General features: G+C 42.4%; 1 protein-coding gene across 1 annotated transcript in view; it reads left to right on the forward strand.

Annotated features, from left to right (window-relative positions):
* Nucleotides 1–19,879, forward strand: part of DNAH11 (dynein axonemal heavy chain 11) — a 395,178-nt gene that overhangs the window by 63,971 nt on the left and 311,328 nt on the right. Inside the window, exon 7 of the mRNA XM_073581471.1 lies at nucleotides 3,901–4,112. Within this exon, the coding sequence (XP_073437572.1) occupies nucleotides 3,901–4,112 (212 nt within the window). The remainder of the gene's footprint in view (nucleotides 1–3,900; nucleotides 4,113–19,879) is intronic.

Consider the following 19,879-nt stretch of genomic DNA (forward strand, 5'->3'; position numbering starts at 1 on the left):
CAGCAATTCTAGCGGAACTATGTCAGTCAACAGCACAGATGGGATCTATCTGCCCTTTGGGCCGAGAGTTCATGTTCAGTCCCGTTGCATGGGAGATACTGAAAGCACCTCATTTAGGTGATAGTTTTAATTTATTTGAAGAGTTTTCCCTTCTGCTCTGCAACGTTAAACTGTCCATGACTCTTATACTATTATAAATACTGTATATGCTGAAAAGAATATTTCCCAAATCACTTTCTTTAGATCCTAGGTCCAGTCTGTTGCCTGACCTCTTGGGTTACGATATTAAATTGAGTTTAAAATTATTTTACAGAACATGATGAGAGCCATACCGTGCAGGAAATTATCAGAAGGCCATTACTCAATTAAATTCTTCTTAAAAAATATAAATATGTATTTACATTACAAGGGAAGCAACAAAGTCTTTTCTTCAGGCGAGCTTCTTCTGGGGCGTGCTGTGATGCTAGTCTATTATAATTAGCTTCAAACTGGATTAATCACTTTGAAGGTCTTTTTTTTTAAACTTTTGTATGTACCGTATATACTCGTGTATAAGCCAACCCCCCTAATTTTGCCACAAAAAACTGGGAAAAACTTATTGACTCGAGTATAAGCCGAGGGTGTCAAATGCAACATGCTCCATATTAATATATGCCCCATATAATGCTGTACAAAGGTTATTGGTGGCCCATAACATACTCCATATATGCCCCATATAATAATGTTGCTGCTGCGATTTAAAAAAAATGACATACTCACCTCTCCTTATGGCATCCCTATGGCATGGCATGGCTGGCTCACCCTCCCCCAGTGCTACTCACCCTCCTGGCGTCTGCATATCCGGCTCTGGTACATCTCAGTCCCGGCGTCTGCATCTCTCTTCCTGTCGTCTTTCTGTGCGGTCACATGAGCGTGGAGACACGTCCATATTCATGACTTTAATGAGCGGTACCATGTGACCGCACAGGAAGAAGTAGCAGAGCCGATATGCAGACGCCAGGAGAGTGAGTATCATGTCTCCTGCTCCCCCTCCCTTGCTGGCTTTCAGGTGTATGACTCGTGTATAAGCCGAGAGGGTCTTTTTCAGCCCAAAAAGGGGCTGAAAAACTCGGCTAATACACAAGTATATATGTATAATATTTAGTATAACATTTATAGTATAATATATTTTTGTGGATTGACATTGGCATGACACCATTATTTACTTCAGCTCGTCTGCATTGTTGGGTCTGGGGTGTCTCATCATCTTGACAATAACACATAGATTCTTTATGGGGTTAAGGTCAGGTGAGTTTGCTGGCCAATCTAGCACAGTGATACTGTTGTTTTGTAAACCAGGTATTGGTACTTTTGGCAGTGTGGACAGGTGCCAAGTCCTGCTGGAGAATGAAATTTCCATCTCCAAAAAGCTTGTCAGCAGAGGGAAGCATGAAGTGCTCTAAAATTTCCTGGTAGACGGCTGCGCTGACTTTGGTCTTGATGAAACACAGTGGACCTATATCAGCAGATGATATGGTTCCCCAAACCATCACTGATTGTGGAAACTTCCCACTAGACCTCAAGCAGCTTGGTTTGTGTGCCTCTCTACTCTGGGATCTTGATTTCAAACATTTTGATCAAGAAGGGGTTGTCCTTAGTAGTGGACAACCCCTTTAATGCAGCATGACAAAGACACCTCATGTTTATTCCCATTTGAAATCAGAAGGTAGCAAGCAATGCCATCAGCCTAGAACTGGCAGCTATTTATATGTGCATTTAGCCTCTTTGCTGTGTAACTTCAGGCAAAGGAACTGTCATTCAAGCATTTGGAGGCAGTGCTGGGCGGGGTGTACAGCTGGAGTGACAGAGGCTTTAGATCAACCATAGCTCTTCTGCCTTATTTGCACATCCATTTAAACTCTGAATTATCCATAAAGGGGGAACGGACTGGCCATGTAAAGGTATTACTAGATTTGTCTTTGAAAGAGTTACAAGCATATATAAACAGGTTAGGTTGTGAAATCCTGCTGACAGATTCCTTTTATAGAAGACTAATGAGTTCTGGAAGTGATAATCGGGCCCTCACAGAGCCCTGATCTCAACATGATTGAGTCTCTCTGGGACTACCTGAAGAGACAGAAGGAATTGTGAAAGGCTTCATCTACAGAAAATCTGTGGTTCAAAATGTTAGGAACTATCTTTCTGTTAAGTTATTACAAAAACTGTGTGAAAGTATAGTTAGAAGAGCTAATGCTTTGTTGCTGTTTTGAACATAAATAATATATTGATTAGATTTAGTTTTCTTTTATTTATTCACTTTGCATTATAGTATTTGAAAAAGTTAAACTACTAACATTTCTATTTTTAAACATATTCTAATTTTACAGTATTTTTTCGATGAATGCCTAAAACTTTTGTACAGTATTGTATGTGTCCACATTTGTGAGCTATTTTTCAGAACTCATACATACTGTATATACATTCACTATACACCATAGCGACCTTCTTGGTTTACATTCTAGTCAGATAATCACTATGGCTACCAATCATGGCACGCAAAAGAGAAATTGCTTATGCCAACAAATTTTACTGAAAAAAATCCTCTTTTCCCTCAAATCTGCTGCTAATTTAAGATTTGATAATGGGTAGAAGCTTTCACTCAGCGTATATATTAATTTAGCTGAAACCCATTTTTTTATAACCCCCAGATGACAGGATATTCTCATGGCCGATTACACGGTGTACGGTGATTTTGGTGCCAACGAAGTCTGAACGGTTTCAGATTAAGTTTATGGCGCTGATTAGGAATATGACTTTGGTTTCTTCAGATTGGCTCTAGTTTCTGAGATATTTAATAGTTAATTACTTATAGGAGAATTCTGGCTTCAAAAAAATCTCTCTTATAGCCTTGTGAGCCTACAAATTGAAATACAAAATAATTACATGGGATATTTCATTACCGAAGACACAGTTAGAGAATCAAAAGGCCAAAAGCATTTGCATTTATCACACACAGGACACATTGGGGGAATACATTACTTTCATGGATGAATTCTCTCAAAAACTAGAACCAATTCATCAAAAGTAAGGAGAATTTTTTAATTCAGCAGCCTCCAAATACCCCAAATCCATTCAAAAAAAAATCTTGGCACTTGGAAAAAATTTTGGAAAATTTTTTTTTATAGACATCAGTAACGGCTAAAATTGCAAAGTGCCTTTAAAAACAGGCAATTTACTTGTTTACTAAAAATCTTCTCCGTTCTCAAGAACAGTGATTTATAATTTTGTTTGTTGCTTGGTTACCGTCCACCACTGTAGTCTGTCAGCAGTGGGGGGACTTATGCAGTGTTTACAAGCTCTTTTCCATAGCGATTGTAAGCACTGCTCTGAAGCTGGCCAGAATGCTGAATTGCACTTGTTGCTTCCAATGCAGCCACCTTCAGTGCAATTGGGCTCCTTCGATGAATCAAAGGCAAAGCTGGAGCATACTGCCCAATAGCCAGCAGGAATCCAAGAGGCTAGGGAACTGTGTGCTCCTGCCAGAGATGAGTGATTTAAATTAACTTGCTAAAGGAGATGTCATCACTATTTTTTTCTTTTATCTGCCCATTGATCAGTACATAAGAACTACAAATTAAAAAAAAATTAAAACATCTCCTTGGAAAAATTTAAATAGCCCTATGTGCCGTACAACAAAAGAAATGGTGGGCTGGGTTGGAAGCAAAAACTCCACTTTATCAAGCAGCATTCTGATGTAAAGGATACCATAATCTTTGCCGTGGTGTAATGCATAATTTGATCACCGTGCTTCCAACCTGCTGGAGCAATCATCAGATTGGGATGTGTGTGCTGTGTTTTATGGTGCAATCTAGTCATAGAGCTGTAACTCACAGAAGGCCTTCACCTTTTGCTTTTTTCCAGCTCTTGTTGAAGCAGAAGATATTGATCTGCACTTGAGAACATTGGAATCTCACATCAGATTATTGGAGGAGACAGAATTTCCTCAGATCCATGTGTTAATCCCTTCCCTATTTCACACCATCTGCCTGATCTGGAGTCACTCCACGTTTTACAACACTCCTGCCCGGATTATTGTTCTACTCCAAGAGTTCTGCAACTTGCTCATTGATCAGGTATTGTACAGTTTTCCTGTAGTAAAATCCATGGGGCACGTCTGCTTCCATTTGCATCAGTTATTTGGTGAATCCATTTGTGAAAACTAATTTCATTTGGCTTATTCTTAAAACCAAACATGTTAAAACAGAATGGACCCTTGCACACTACCTGTAGTGCCCCATGGTGGCCAGCAGTCTATTGATCCCTCCTGTTCTATTAGATCAGGTAGGCTGCCATCGCTAAATCATTGGATTTGAAAAACTATCCTCAAGTTCTGGAGTTTTTACTTTGGCCACTGAGCCTAATACTACACTAACACTTCCTGGTCAATAGAGATCGTGCCACTATCCTCATGAGCTGAATTTTTATATATATATATATATATATATATATATATATATATTAGTAATTTATTGGTTATATATAGATAACACAGGATCACACTATTCTGAATAAATGCTGGTCATAGCTCACCTCCTCTCCGTCCTACATGATGACTTCAGCACTGATCACATTGAGCATACCTAAAATACTATCCTATGAACATCTCCAGATTATTGTTTTATTAATATGAGCAAATTGTAGTAAACATAGCACATGTAGGAGAGAAATAATGACAGTAATTACAGGGCAAATTGCCACCTGACACCCACAACATGTGTGTATATAGTGGACACATGCAGGGCCAACTGCAAAAAAGCATGCTAAGAAGTCACTGAAGAGCAGCCATGAAGTCCCATTAAAACATGAACATTTTATTGAATACAAAATATAAAAAAATAAATAGGTACAATGGTAGGGGCAGGGAATATTGCACATACGAGATGGTCACACATGAAATATGGGTGTCCAGACCAAGCACCTCAGCAGCTAAATATAACACAGAATACAATAAACCATGATGCAGGCTATACTGTATTAGGAGCGAATGCTTATATAGAGCAAACAGAATTAGTTTGCTCAAAAAGCAACCCTATACCGTCCTAATGCACAGGAAATATGTATGCCTGCTGGTTGCAGTATGCTAAGAGCAAGTGCTCATGTGAAAAGAGGTAATTACACACCACAGAACACAGCCAAAAAATATGCTGACTATAGTATACCGAGAGCAAATAGCTCATATGGCATAAGAAGGGTTACTGGCACAGAAAAGCGGACATGCATCACAATAGAACAATAATACCTGGATGTTGTAGGGGGTGCTGCAAAGGAGAAGGACGGTTAGCCCTCCCCGATGCGCGTTTCGGAGTGCAAGGCTCCTTCCTCAGGGGGCGTATTGTTTTCTTAGGCTAGTTTCACACTAGCGTTTTTTTGCGCTGCGTTAGGAGCGCACATGAAACGCATGTGAAAAGCGCATACAAACGCTTGTAAACGCTGCATTTTTTTGTAGCATTATTGTATAACGATCAAAAATTGCAGAGTTTTTAAGCGTTTGTAAGCCTTTTTCATGCGTTTGCATTTTTTATGCGCAATAAACTAGAGAAAAAATCCTTGGAAAATTCTTGCAACACACTCAAGCAGTGGGCGTGTCTTATGGAAATTCTTTATATAGCCCCTTTTTACAGCTGAATTCTTCACATTTGCTTGCATTTGACTTGAGAAACATGGATCTGCGCTGGAAGAGCTTTTACTTTGACTTGGATCTGGACATGAGGATGGCTCAGGCTTATGCAGTTGCTTGTCATGAACAGAGGGAGAGAGAGAGGCAGCGAAGACTGCAGCAGCGGCGTATGTGGATACATCCCATTATTGAAGTCCGTGAGAGCCGTGGAGCGTGCCACACCCTCTACAGCGAGCTCCAGGCAAACCCGGAGAAATTTACGGATTATACCCGGATGACCAAAGAAACCTTTCACTATTTGCTTGGTCGGGTAAAAGAAGTCATCCAGAGACAGGACACGCAGCTCCGGCGTGCGATTACTCCTGAGGAATGGCTCCTGGTCACATTAAGGTACGTAGTTTTCATAAACCAAAGGCTGGAGAATTTTTTTTTGGTTTGTTTTTTAATTAAACGTGTGAAAAAAAAAATTACGTATACACAAATATTAATTGTTTTCTTTGTGTTACAGATTCCTGGCTACTGGAGAGACCCTCTCGTCACTGCACTTCCAGTACCGGATTTGAATCTCCACGTTGTCTGGAATTGTAGCGGACACCTGCCGGGCTCTCTGGAACGTTCTTTGTCCCGATTTCATGCCCATGCCCACTGCAGCAAAGTGGTTGGAAATCGCCGAAAGATTCTGGACTGTATGCAATTTCCCAACCTGTTTAGGAGCGGTGGATGGGAAACACATCCAGATTATCAAGCCCAAAAGAACTGGCTCTGAGTTCTATAACTACAAAAAGTACTTTTCTACTGTACTGATGGCTATTGCGGATGCAGACTGTAAGTTTATTGCAGTGGACATTGGTGCATTTGGCCGTGGGAATGACTCCCAGGCTTTTAAGACATCGGACATGGGCAGGAGGTTGTATGGCAACAACTTCGATTTCCCCATGCCACGTCCTCTTCCCAACACCAAAGGTCCGCCACAGCCATTTGTAATGGTTGGTGATGAAGCATTCCAGATGTGCCAAAACCTCCTCAAACCCTACTCCAGCCGGGACTTGGACCTACAAAAAATAATTTTTAATTACAGGCTGACCAGGGCCAGGAGAACAGTAGAGTGTTCTTTTGGTATACTTGTATCGAGATGGCGCATTCTTGGCACAGCTATTAACCTTAAACTGGAAACAGTGGATGAGGTGGTCAAGGCCTGTGTTGTTCTACATAATTTTGTAATTTCACGAGAGCACCTGAACTTTGATCTTGATGATGTTGCTCCTAATCCTTTGCCAGAATTTACACAGCACCCTCTCAGGTCATCCGTTAAAGTTGGCCAAATGAGGGACCAATTTGCGGCCTAGTTCAACTCAGATGTAGGACGGGTGGAATGGCAAGAGCAAATGTTGTAAAAAATGTTATTGCATGTTGTTGGTATGTTAATAAAAAAAAAACGTTTTGATACCTGTACTGAATGCATTCTCAGTTTTTACACCCCCAATACCATTAGCAAGTAGCCAGGTGTATCAGTGAATTTATGATGCTGTGTTTTGTGCATCATGAATTCACTAATACTCCTGAGTAGGTAACTCTCTACATTCGTGTAATATTGCACAGACTGGATACAGCAAGGTTCCACAATTTCAGTCCTCAAGGTTCACCAACAGATCATGTTGTAATGAAATAAAAAGAGGATTCCATACAACATGATCTGTTGGTGGCCCATGAGGTCTGGAGTTGGGGAACCGTGCAATATTACAAGAATGTAGAGATTGCTGTGGAAAAGACAAGTCATGTAGATTGGTTTGTTTTTTTTTAAACCAATCTATATGATTTGTCTTTTCCACAGCAGTCTCTACATTCTTGTATATTGCACAGACTGGAACCACAAGGGTTCCCCAACTCCACTCCTCAAGGTCCACCAACAGATCAGGTTGTAATGAAATAAAAAGAGGATTCCATACAACATGATCTGTTGGTGGCCCATGAGGACTGGAGTTGGGGAACCGTGCAATATTACAAGAATGTAGAGATTGCTGTGGAAAAGACAAGTCATGTAGATTTGTTGCGTTGACAACACATATCTCCAAGACTGACACAAGAAACATGTCAGTAATGGAGATATCTGGTGGCAAAAATGCTAAGTGTACGGTGCAGTGTGTGTACGGCGCAGTGTGTGTAGTTGGCGATAGACACAGTAACCAATCCAGATTTTGTGAAAGCACAAGTGCACATTTATTTTGTAACAAAAAGAAAAAAATATTTTATTAGGAATGACGTTTGGGGGAAGTTTGGGATACTTTGGGTGTGTGGAGAGACGAGGAACGACTGGAGGTTGAGGAAGGGGTTCTAGGAGCAGGGACGACGAAACTACTGGGGGAAGGGAGCTCTGGAATGGACAAGGAGGCATGTTGAGAGACATTGGGAGGAGAGGGTGAATTGACGAACAAAGTTTGTTTGTTTTTTTCTTTTTTCTTTGGCGCAGGAATATCCTGCCCGGACTGACTGGCAGCCTGTGAACGCCTTACTTTTGTTGACCGCCTGGTGATGGTGGACTGTGGCGCTGCCCTGTAAAAAAGGGAATGCGGATCCCCACTTTGCTGCTCTGTGGTGGCGGTGGCGGAGCTGCTGCAAGTGGCAGTGGCGGTGCTCCTAGAAGGGGAGAAAGTTGGGTCGGTGCTCCGAGCAGGAGGCTGCCTGTCTGGGATCTCAGCCAAAGTTCTTTGGGGACTGTGAGGAGGAGAATTGGTGGCGGTTATCTTTCGATGAGGAGTGGTGGTGGTGCTCCTTTGATGCGGAGTGCTGCCCGTGCTCCTTAGATGATGAGTGCTGGCGGTGCTCACTTGCTGATGAGTGCTGGCGGTGCTCTGTTGCTGAGGAGTGCTGGCGGTGCTCCTTTGGTGTTGATTGGTGGTGTCAGTGGCCCAAGCAGGTTCTGTAGTGGTTTGGCTCCAAGCTGGAGGTGCTTTGGTGGTGGTGGTGCTCCATACAGGAGCAGCGCTTGACATAGTGGTGGTGGTGGAGGAGTGTCCAGCAGCACTCAGACTTGGGGTGGTGTAGTGGTGTCTGGCTTTGCTGGGAATGCAGGTGGCCGTGCAGTGGTATGCAGCAGAAGTCGGTAGTGTGATAAAGCGAGTCAGCGGTGGAACTGTTGGAAATGACATCACTGACTGCTGAACATACTGATTCTGCTGCATAGCCTGCAAGTAAGCAGTGTTGCAGGCCTGTAACACACTCAGCTGTTGCTCAGGAGTAAGGTGTTCCGCCATGCCCTGTTCAATTTTACTGAAAAAATGGTGCACCGGTCTGTTGAGGTCGGCCACCAGACGGTCAAGGCGCTGGTCGACAGAGTGGAAGCGGTGTTCCATGTGGTTAAAACCACGTTCCATCAGGGAAAAACCGCTTTCCATTCTGGCGGACAGTGCGTTGAGGCTGGCCTAAAAGGCCTCGCTCAAGTGCATGAACTCGGGCATGACAGGCCTGTCCGAGGTCCTCTGCCGCTGGTGGGTAGTGCCCGCATAACCAGTGACAGAGACCTGGGACAGGGGAACACCTGATGGACCAGCTTCCTGGTCACCAGCTGTCTGTGTTGCTGACCTGCAAGATGCTTCCTGGCTGTCGGATGGCTGGGACGGGTCCGAGGTCGATTGATGAAGAACCGCTCCCGGGACAGGTTGCAGGGTGCTGCTCCAAGTGCTGTGGAAAGAAAGGGAAAACGTTAGTATCATGTATTTACAAGAAGCATCACCTGTTGAGTTGAAAAGCATATAGTAATAACAAAACAAAACAAAAACAAAAAACTTGCGCTCTGCTGGCAAGGACCGGTCTCAGGAAAGCCAACTCTCGATAATAGCAGTACTTTCTTCTGCGCCTTGCCGCTGAACCACTCCGAACTTGTCCCTCAGCACGAACATCAGTATTGAAGCGGTCCTTCATCGAGCGCCAACGTGTGTGTATTTTGTTCACTGTTGGGGAAAACAAAGGAAAATTATAAAATGCACTTAAGGCAACTTAAATATTAGCACACACAACATATTGAACTTTTCAATACAATATATCTTGCCATAAAAGCACCAGCACCATGAGGACCAGAAATCAATGCAGCAGTTGAAGACCAAAATCAATCACAGTGTGCCACATGGCATTGGTGTTTTTAATGCAAGAATATATCTTGCCAAAAAAACACCAGCACCATCAGGACCAGAAATCAATGCAGCAGTTGAAGACCAAAAATCAATCACAGTGTGCCTCATGGCATTGGTGTTTTTAATGCAAGAATATATCTTGCCAAAAAAACACCAGCACCATCAGGACCAGAAATCAATGCAGCAGTTGAAGACCAAAATTAATCACAGTGTGCCACATGGCATTGGTGTTTTCAATGCAAGAATATATCTTGCTAAAAAAACACAAGCAACATCAGGACAAAAAATCAATGCAGTGTCACAGAGCATCTTTATACTTACTGAACGCCCTTTTGGAAGCTGCAGAGGCGCTGTCCCAGCCATCCATCATCGCTGCGGCCACCTCATTCCAGAGCTGCCGGGTCACCACTGTGTCTTTGTACTGCTGGTCACGGCTGTCCCACAACGGGATACGCTCCTCAACAAGACGGATCAGGTGCTCGTTGTCGATGTAGACTTCTTCGTCATCCCGTTGTGGAACCTAGAAAAAAAGAAATATATTAGAATGTTTGTAATTTTGGAGAATGAAAAAGATAGAAAAAGAAACATAGAAGAAGCAAGATAAAAGATGAAAATAAAGACAGAAAAAAAAAGGCACATTATATACTCACATTGCGTCTCCTCGTCAGGACTTGACTACCCTGCTGCCACTCTGAATCCTCCCGCTCAGACCGCTCCCGCACTCCATCTTCACTGCCCGTGTCCGATGTCTGTAAAGAAATCAAAAATTAAAACACATTTCTAGAGACAGGTATACTTACCCAAAGGCAGCAACATCCTCACCTCACGATCAACTTGGGCCAGTTCTTGCCGAGATGGCGAATACAGTGATCCAGAAGAAGACATGCTGAAATGAAAAAAAAAAAAAATGCATTAGTACATTATAAAATTGTACAGGACACACAGACATTATGTTGAAGAATACTCACATTTTGGCTCCTGAAGCTTGAATCCACACTTGGAAGGCTCTTCTGGGCTTTTGTCTGCTCTCTGCAAGGCTGTCTGTAGAGTAATTGTCTGACCCTGAAGACACCTTCTTTTATCTACACTCCTCCCAAACAATGTTGCTTGTTTAGGAGGAGTTTTAGACAAGTGTCTAGACATTGTTTACTCAAATTGCGTGCGCGCACAAGGTGCTGACGTGCGCTGTGCCAAGCGCTCGTCAGCGATCACATAGACTGTAATGCTATTTTTGGGCGCACACCGAGTGCACACGTGCGTGCGCGATTTTTTTAAGTATGTAGGCGGAACAAAAAATGCAACATGTAGCGTTCAGCGCGTCTTGGCGCACACCTGTAAAATGCGCAGCGCACGCTAAATGCTGATGAGCGCGTACATTCGCAAGACCCTGCAATCACCATGTTAAAGATAGGGGAACATTGCGCGTGCGCCCGATAGCGCACGATGCGCTGTGCGATCAAACGCTAGTGTGAAACTAGCCTTAATGCTGTTAATAGCTGCTCAGGCAAGATTGCCTCTCCAATTATGTGCAGAAAATGGAATAAAAAATATGTCTGTAAAGTGCAGAGCAATTAATGGTGCAAAATATCTGTAAAGCGCTGTGGAAATAATGGTGCTATATAAGTAAAATATTAAATAAGCCAGTAAAATACATATATAGAATCAGAAAGTTGAAACAGTTTCCAGAGAAAATCATATTTTTAATATGTTTTTACTTTTTACCAAAATTAGGTGATACTTTTTTTCAGGATGAAGTTCAGCAACTTGAACCAGATTCATTGCAGTGAATGAATAAAAGCCTTATTTCACGGAATGATGCAGAGGCTTCTCTAACGCCAGCGCTCTCGGGTTCTTACTTGCTGGAAAAGATTGGCAGAGCAGAGGCCATTTGTGGTTACAGGGCTAGGGCTCGCAGTCCAGAGAAGGCACAATGTCCAGTTGGTGGAGCACTGAGCTGAAAAGTAGCGCAGCACACAGGGCAGCATTTCATCCTTATTGTCTTGATAGATCCAAAGGGAGTTTGTAGCTATATTCCGCGCTGCCGCTTTAGACAAATTCCAGAAGAGTGCTGTATGATTGCAGTGGTTTTATTCTACGCGTTTCAGGGGTCTCATGCCCCCTTCATCTGGAAATACCACAAAATACATACAGGTATCACAGACATAAATAGGTTCGAAAGGACGCTGGATTTCAAAAAAATGAGCGCCAACAAGTCAGATGATGTAGTGTCAAAGTTCAATGACACCACATGTTAACAGTTCACCTAGGATATATTACAAAAGTATGCGTATTTTAGAAGACAATCACTCAATCACTCAAAACTATGCTGAAGTGTAAACTTCTGTCTGGATTGCGGACAAATTGGTGTTGTATCTCAATAAAGATCACATGAACCGCCTCGTACTATACTTTGTGTATAGGCGCTCAGACTTTCTTTTGAGCTCGCCAACTGCCCTGTGTGTGATCGAGCAGAAACCCAGCACTTCAGCCTGATGAGCTTTTTGAGAGATCAGTGCAGTTCTCACGAACAGGCAACCCCTATCAGCATGCTATATATTAGTTATTACTTAGCGCTTTAAGGAGTGCAATGTGAGAAAACCTTGCATTGCACTCTGACTATTGTTATTCAAAGAGGAATAGCAGACGTGCAATTTTTCTTTTTTTTTTTTTTGATCTTTTTTTCTCCTATGAACCAAAACCTGTGACTGGGCTTCATATGAGACTGTTATTTTTAATATATACTGCAATTCTGTAGAATTGTTATATATAGAACAATAAGGCTATATGCACACGTATGCACAAAATTTCTGCATAAAAACCGGACTCCTTCCCAGAAACCGCACGTTGTTTTCAGCGCGTTTTTGCGGTTTTTATGCGTTTTTTTTCCGCGCAGCCCCAGACACATAGAAATAGCCAGAAATGTGGAAAAATCCACGAAATTAATGAGCATGCTGCGTTTTTTACCGCGAAGCGTTTTTTTCGCAGAAAAAAAACACATCAATATGCATAAAAAGTGCAAAATGCATTAAAATGAATGGGAAGCTTCTTTTAAGCGTTTTTTTAAGTGGATTTTTTGGCAAATCCGCGAAAAAAACGCTGTGTGTGAACTCAGCCTAAGACTCAAGTCCTTTGGGAGGACTAAAAAGTAAAGAAAAATCATTATTATAAAAGTTTTAAATCTGCCTCCCTCCCCATTTTTCCAAATTAAAAAATATTGAAATAAAAAAATACATATTTGGACTTTTTATAGTCGTGCTAATCCCATATCTAACACAATATAAAATGAATTATCCCATTATGGTAAGCACTGTAAAGACGAATAAAATGAAATGGTAAAACTGCTCTTTTTTTCATTCGACGTACCGTTCTAGAAAATGCAATAAAACGATCAAAAACATTTGTATTTACCCTAAAACGGTATCAATAAAATAATCGGCTCACCATACAAAAAAACAAGCCCTTACACTGGTCCATCAATGGGAAATTAAGAAAATGACGGCACAAGCCAAATTTTTTTTTTCACCACTTTAACCAAAAAAAATAATACAAGTTTGGCATCACGATAATCGTACTAATCTGAAAGTCATATTGCCACATCATTTTTACTGGCTAATGAGCACTGTAAAGACAGACTCGAAAAAATAATTGCTTAATTGCCTTTTTTTCCACCATTTCATTTGGATCTTTTTTCCATTTTCCAGTACATTATATGGTAAAATGCGTGGTGTAATTCAGAACTATAACTTGTTCCTCAGTAAACAAGCTTTCATACTGCTATGTCCACCGAAAAAAAAAAAGTTATCTCTTTGGAAGAAGGGGAGGAAAAAAATAAAACACAGAACTGTCAGGAAGGGTTTAAGTTCTGAAAACTACACACTAAGACTATGTGCACACGGTGCAGAATCACCTGTGGGTTTTTCCGCGCGGAACCGCAGGTAAAACCGCAGGTAAAGTGACCTGTGGTTTGGTCTGCGGTTTTGCCCTGCGGTTTCACATCTCTACTATGTTAAAGGTGTGAAACCGCCCAAACAATTGACATGCTGCGGTTTGTAAACCGCGGAAAAAACCATACCGTGAGCACAGCGTTTTTGAAAACCCATAGGGTTTCATTGTACTGTACTTGGTCTGCGGAACTGTGCGTTTCCGCAGGGCCAAAACCGCTGCGGAAACGCAGCAGAATCCACAACTTGTGCACACAGCCTAAAGACCATTATATTATCTTAGTTTGAAGCTTGTAAAATATGTTTTGAAAGCTCCGGCTGGTTCTTCAAGATAACAACTCTGCATAAATGATTAAATCACGCAGAAATATCCTGAAATGAGCATGTATACTGAGATAGTTATGTACAATGTAGTTGCATCACTGTGCATTAGTATAAAGCTGAAAATACAGATTAAATAACGGTTGGCTGAACACTTCTACAGTAGTAGCTGCTTTGCCCTGGGGGAACATTGATTGGACATGCTGATATCCGATAAGCACAATCCTAATTTTACCCAATTTCCACCATTATCACACTGACAAGCTGCAACCAGAAACTTTAGGTTGCTAATAAAAGGAAAATGATTACACTTCAACTACAGGGTGGGACATTTATATGGATACACCTTAATAAAATGGGAATGGTTGGTGATATCAACTTCCTGTTTGTGGCACATTAGTGTATGGGGGGGGGAACTTTTCAAGATGGGTGGTGACCATGATGGCCATTTTGAAGTTGGCCATTTTGGATCCGACTTTTACAATTGTGTGCTTGGTTTTAACATAACTTTATTCTTTCATAACTTATTTACAAGTTTCTCTTTGTTTACAGCCATTGACATGTCGGAGAGGTTAACACGTGGGGAGTGGATAAAAATTGTGTTGATGTCTGAACACAGTACTCGGATCATGGTAGCAGATTTAAATGCAAGACACCCTACGCAAGAAAACTGTCACCATGCCCGTTTTATTTAGGTGTATCCATATAAATGTCTCACCCAAAAAAGTTTGCCTCGTCGTTGAACATATTGTACTGTCTAATCTGATGGTCCTGTTCCAATTTTTGTTTTGGCCATTCTGCAAATTCAGCGCGCCGATCTAGGTCACTAACCATTCCCATTTTATCTAGGTGTATCCATATAAATGGCCCACCCTGTAGATCTTCCTGAATATGAAAGTCAAGTGAAACTTCTAAAAATGCCCAAAATGAAATGCTAGATGTTTCACATTGCGATCCATCATCTCCACTATAACATTTAGGGCCCGATTCATTATGACCAGTGTTCTTTACGCTGGTCTTGATGAGGGGCGTGCTGGAGTCAGACGCTCCTGATTCATGAAGAAGTTTAAGCCTCTTCATGAATCAAGACCATTGGGCAAATGGAACACACCTCTTTGTGGGCCTCACCACAAATTCTACTTCAGCTCCTACTGGAGTAAGACTTGTGGCTTTGCGAACACCACTGCTTGTCGTGTATTTGACTAGCAGCGGTCGTCACGTCCCAGCTCATTACATTTTGCCAGAGTTGGAAGAAACTTGCGTGTAAGCGCCAGAAAAAAAAATCAGAAAATTAGGCGCAACACCAAGTTGCAATTAATTTGTATACCTTTCAAAGATTTTAAGAAATATTTCTAGTGTGAAAGCTTTGACACATCGGGCTCTTTTACTTTGTTTTTTACATCAATAAGTTTAAAGGCAAATGCAACAAAAGAAGATGTAAGATGTAAGGCTAGTCACTTCTCACAGCCAAGCTGTGAGTCAGAGTGGTCAAGAAGTCCTAGGTCAGAAGCCAGGAGGGTACATCATTAACAGAAGGAAGACACAAAAGCATAGTCAGGTATCGTTCCAAGGTCAAAGCACTAGGAGGATAACCGATCAGAGCTGAATAGGTTAAACAGGTGGATGGTCAGAACGAAGTCCAATGCCAGGCAACAGATCAAGCTTACAGAACTCAAGGCACAGGAGAGCACAGAGGACAAACCTCACATGCTGAATGTATGTCAGGCAGAGTTTTTTTGAGACACATCTCGGTTAAGAAGCATGGCAATTAACTGGAATAATGAACACATGGAGACAGCTGACGCCTCACAGTCTCAGATTGGATAGTCAAGCTGTCAATCAACACACTGACAGCTTCGGCACACCCCTATACCAGATTGGACAGCTGCGCTGCCAGTAACTGCATCCCAGACACACTCAGGGGTGGAACCGGGACATAAGCAGGTTTGAGTTTTTTTCTGATGGTTAGGTTGCAGTGTAACTATAGTGATGACCTTAAAGCCCACACAGTATACGTTGGACTAATGTCGGCTAAACTTGCTGATATCAACGTGTTTGACAAGCAGTCTGTGTGTGGGATGCCCAGGAGTAAATATCAATCAGTTGTGTCTGATTTTGGACTGCTGATCCCAGAGGTAAGCCACCACCAGACATGTCTGGTGATGGTTCTCCCACAGAAACACAGGATCCCTCAGCTGAACAAATGCGCCGTGTGTAAGAGAAACGGCCAAATTAGCTACTGGTCGAACAATCGACCACACCATCATTGCTCGACAGCCATCTAATGTGTATGATGGTTGTTCTGTCCTCACTAATTGAAGCAGACTTCATGTAGCTTATACAGGCAGCTAAACCGCTAATCCAGGGTCCAATAAGGAGACTGTAGATTGAATCTGTATTTTATTGAACGTGGTGGTATATTGATGCGGTGAAACTACAAATAAAACATATACATACACTGAGTCAATACAAGGTACATCAGGGATACATATCATACATAACACATTAAGAATCAACATCTGCACTACTAGCTGAGGAGGGGAAACTAACTGAGCAGGCTGATCTGAGACAGAAATTAGATACAGGAAGCATGTTTACATACGAGCGATGCTGACACAAGGGGAGGAGAGGAATGAGATGTTTCCAGGATGCAGGCTGAGAGAAAATGGAGAACTGGAGGGAAAATGGGGGCTGGACTAACCATGATCCTTTGCGAAACTTACCAGGGTGCCTTGCAACCTTCCCAGAATATATTGTGAACGGAGGGAAAAAGATTCAGGAAGTAAACACACAATAACACTGTGGTTATGACTCTTGCCACTAGATGGAGCCAGAAACAATAAAAACATTAAATCTATGGAAGAAACTGAATATTCACTAGTAATATTATCAGATAGACAATGGAAGATTATGAATTAAGTGTCGGAGACAGAACACTCCCCGTCTGGCATCAAACGGATGTCACTATTCTTATTCTCCGAAGACAACAATAGGACCAGCTCGGTTACTGGTCTGGAGAATGTCTTAAGTTCATTCCCTTTGACCATCCTCAGTTCGACTTTGGGGACGTTGCCATCTTTAGTTGGGAATGTTGCAGTCACTAGCCCAAGTGGCCACTGGTTCCGATGGGCCTGACAGTCTTTCACAAGGACGGAGGTCACCAATCCTCAGATTAGGCCTGGTAGATTGCCACTTCGTCTGTGGCTGCAGGGTAGAAAAATACTGTTAGCTCCACCTGTCCCAGAATGTATTGGCAAGACTTTGTACCTGTCTCCATTGGCGCTTGTAGAGGTCCTTAGCGTCGAATCCTCCTGGAGGGGCACTGGATAGTCCTGTTTTCTGGGGGAGGAGAGTAGCTGCAGTCATTGTATGAAGTGTAGACACCTGAGGGTGGATTTCAGCATCTAAGTCCTCTCTCACTAGTTAAAAGGTGTCTGGAAAACATTCCTCAGTGTACAATAGTTTTGGTCCTTAGAGCCATGTTGTGCTTCCTAGTCGACTTGCGTCAACTGCTCTAGTTGTGTGATCTGCAGGATTTTGGTCCGTGGGGATGTAATGCCACTGTTTTGGATGAACTGATCTCCTAATTCGTAGCACTCTGTTGTTGACATAAACGTAGAATCGTCTAGTTTCATTGTGGATGTATCCAAGGCCTACTTTGCTGTCTGAGTAGAACTTGGCTTGCGTCAGGTCGATATCCATCTCGGATGCGATGAACTCTGCTAATTCAACTGCTAAGACTGCAAAGCTCTAACCTTGGTATAGTGTGCTTTGGTTGTGGAGCAAGTTTGGCCTTCCCCATATCGAATCCAATGTGGCTCTGACATTTGGAGTCTACAGTTTTGAGATAGGCAACAGCAGCAATTTCTTTGACAGAAGCATCTGCAAATACATACAGTTTTTGGCTTTGTATTTCTGTAGACGGCACAGGGGTGTATGGTCTTTGAACATTCAGGTTGGAGAGGGCTGCTAAAGAGTTCTTCCATACTTCCCACTGGATTCTCTTATCAGGTGGTAGAGGTACATCCCAGTCAGATGTTTCTTTAGTTAAGTCTCTTAGTATGGCTTTGCCTTGTATAGTAACAGGAGCTGCAAAACCAAACGGATCGTACAGGCTGTTGATGGTAGACAGGACACCTCTGCGCCTGAAAGGCCTTTCTTCCTGGCTGACCTGAAAGGTAAAAGTGTCTGACTGTAGATTCCAGAGAAGTCCGATGCTGCGTTGCATTGGTGTGGGGTCTGACCCCAGGTCCAGGTCTCTGAGACCGGTACACAACTCTTGTGAAGGGAATGCTTTCATGAGTTCTTGGCTGTTTGAGGCTATTTTGTGAAGCCTGAGGTTAGAGCAAGCAAGCATCTCTTGAGCTCTCCTGAGAAGACTGATGGCAGTCTCAGTTGAAGGCATGGCTTTCAGACAGTCATCGACATAAAAGTCCTTTTCTATGAATTGTCTGACGTCTGATCCGTATTCTGTTTCTCCTTCTTGAGCTGACCTTTTGAGTCCATAAATGGTGACTGCAGGAGAAGGATTATTGCCAAAGATGTGCACTCTCATGCGATACTCTGTGACCTCTTTAGTAGGGTCGTTGTGTAGGGTCATTGTCTCTGTACCAGAAGAATCTTAGGAAGTTCCTGTCTCTCTCTCTCACAAGGAAACAATGGAACATTTTCTGTAGGTCAGCGATGAAGGCAATGGAATCCTTACGGAAGCGCATAAGTACTCCCAGTAGTTTGGTATTGAGGTCTGGTCCTGTCAGTAGAACATCATTCAGGGAGGCAACATCAAACTTAGCACTGGAGTCAAACACCACTTTAATCTGGCCCAGTTTCTTAGGGTGGTATACTCCAAACATAGGTAGGAACCAGCATTCTTCAGAGTCTTTGAGAGTAGGAGCTATCTCTGCATGGCAGTTCTCAAAAATCTTTGACATGAATGAGAAAAAGTGATCTTTCATCTCTGGTTTCTTTTGTCTCTGGTTTCTTTTGTAGATTATGTTTAAGAGAGGAGAAACATTTTAATGCCTGATTTCTGCTGTTTGGAGATGTGGTCTGTGGGTTCTGAAAGGGAGAGGTGCGACCCACCTGTTGGTCTCATCTTTTATGAGTCCCTTGTCCATTACCTCTAAGAACAACTTGTCCTCTACCGACATTGCTACTTGGTTGTCTTGCTTAGTTCTCTGGAAGACTGTGCACCCCAACTGTTCCTCATAGCTGCCTGACACCACACTGTCATGAGTAAACTCTATTAAATAATTGGGTAGTTGGGTGCTGTGTGGTAGTTCCTTGACATGGAACTCGTTGTTGCAAGGTTGAAACAGAGATGGGCGTCCTTTCTCCAATATATTTGTTAGCATACTTGTCACAGAAGATGGGGCATGCATATGTCCCAAGCATACGTTTCTTATTATGACCCATCCTAGGTCTAGCCTTTGGGCATAGGAAGCATTGTGGAGTCCATTTATGTGACTTCTCACTTTATGAACCTGTAGGATATCTCTTCCCAACAGCAGTAATATCTGTGCATGATGGTCGAGATCCGGTATAAGGTGTGCTATGCGTCTTAAGTGAGCATGATGGATTGCCACATGTGGTGTAGGGATTTCAGATCTGTTGTCTGGGATCTGATTACACTCGATGATTGTAGGTAGTGGTAGGCAGAATTGTCCGTCTAAGGACTCAATTTGGTAGTCAGAGGCTTTCCTGCCTGCTGTTGTCACAGTACCTGCACATGTCTTTAATGAGTAAGGAGTGCTTGGTCCTTTGATGTTAAATAGGTCAAAGAATGTTCATCTAGCCAGGGATCGATTACTTTGATCATCCAAGATAGCATACAG

This window comes from Dendrobates tinctorius, unplaced genomic scaffold (genome assembly GCF_039654945.1).
Source record: "Dendrobates tinctorius isolate UK_male_01 unplaced genomic scaffold, ASM3965494v1 ptg000070l, whole genome shotgun sequence".
Classification (NCBI taxonomy): Eukaryota; Metazoa; Chordata; class Amphibia; order Anura; family Dendrobatidae; genus Dendrobates; species Dendrobates tinctorius.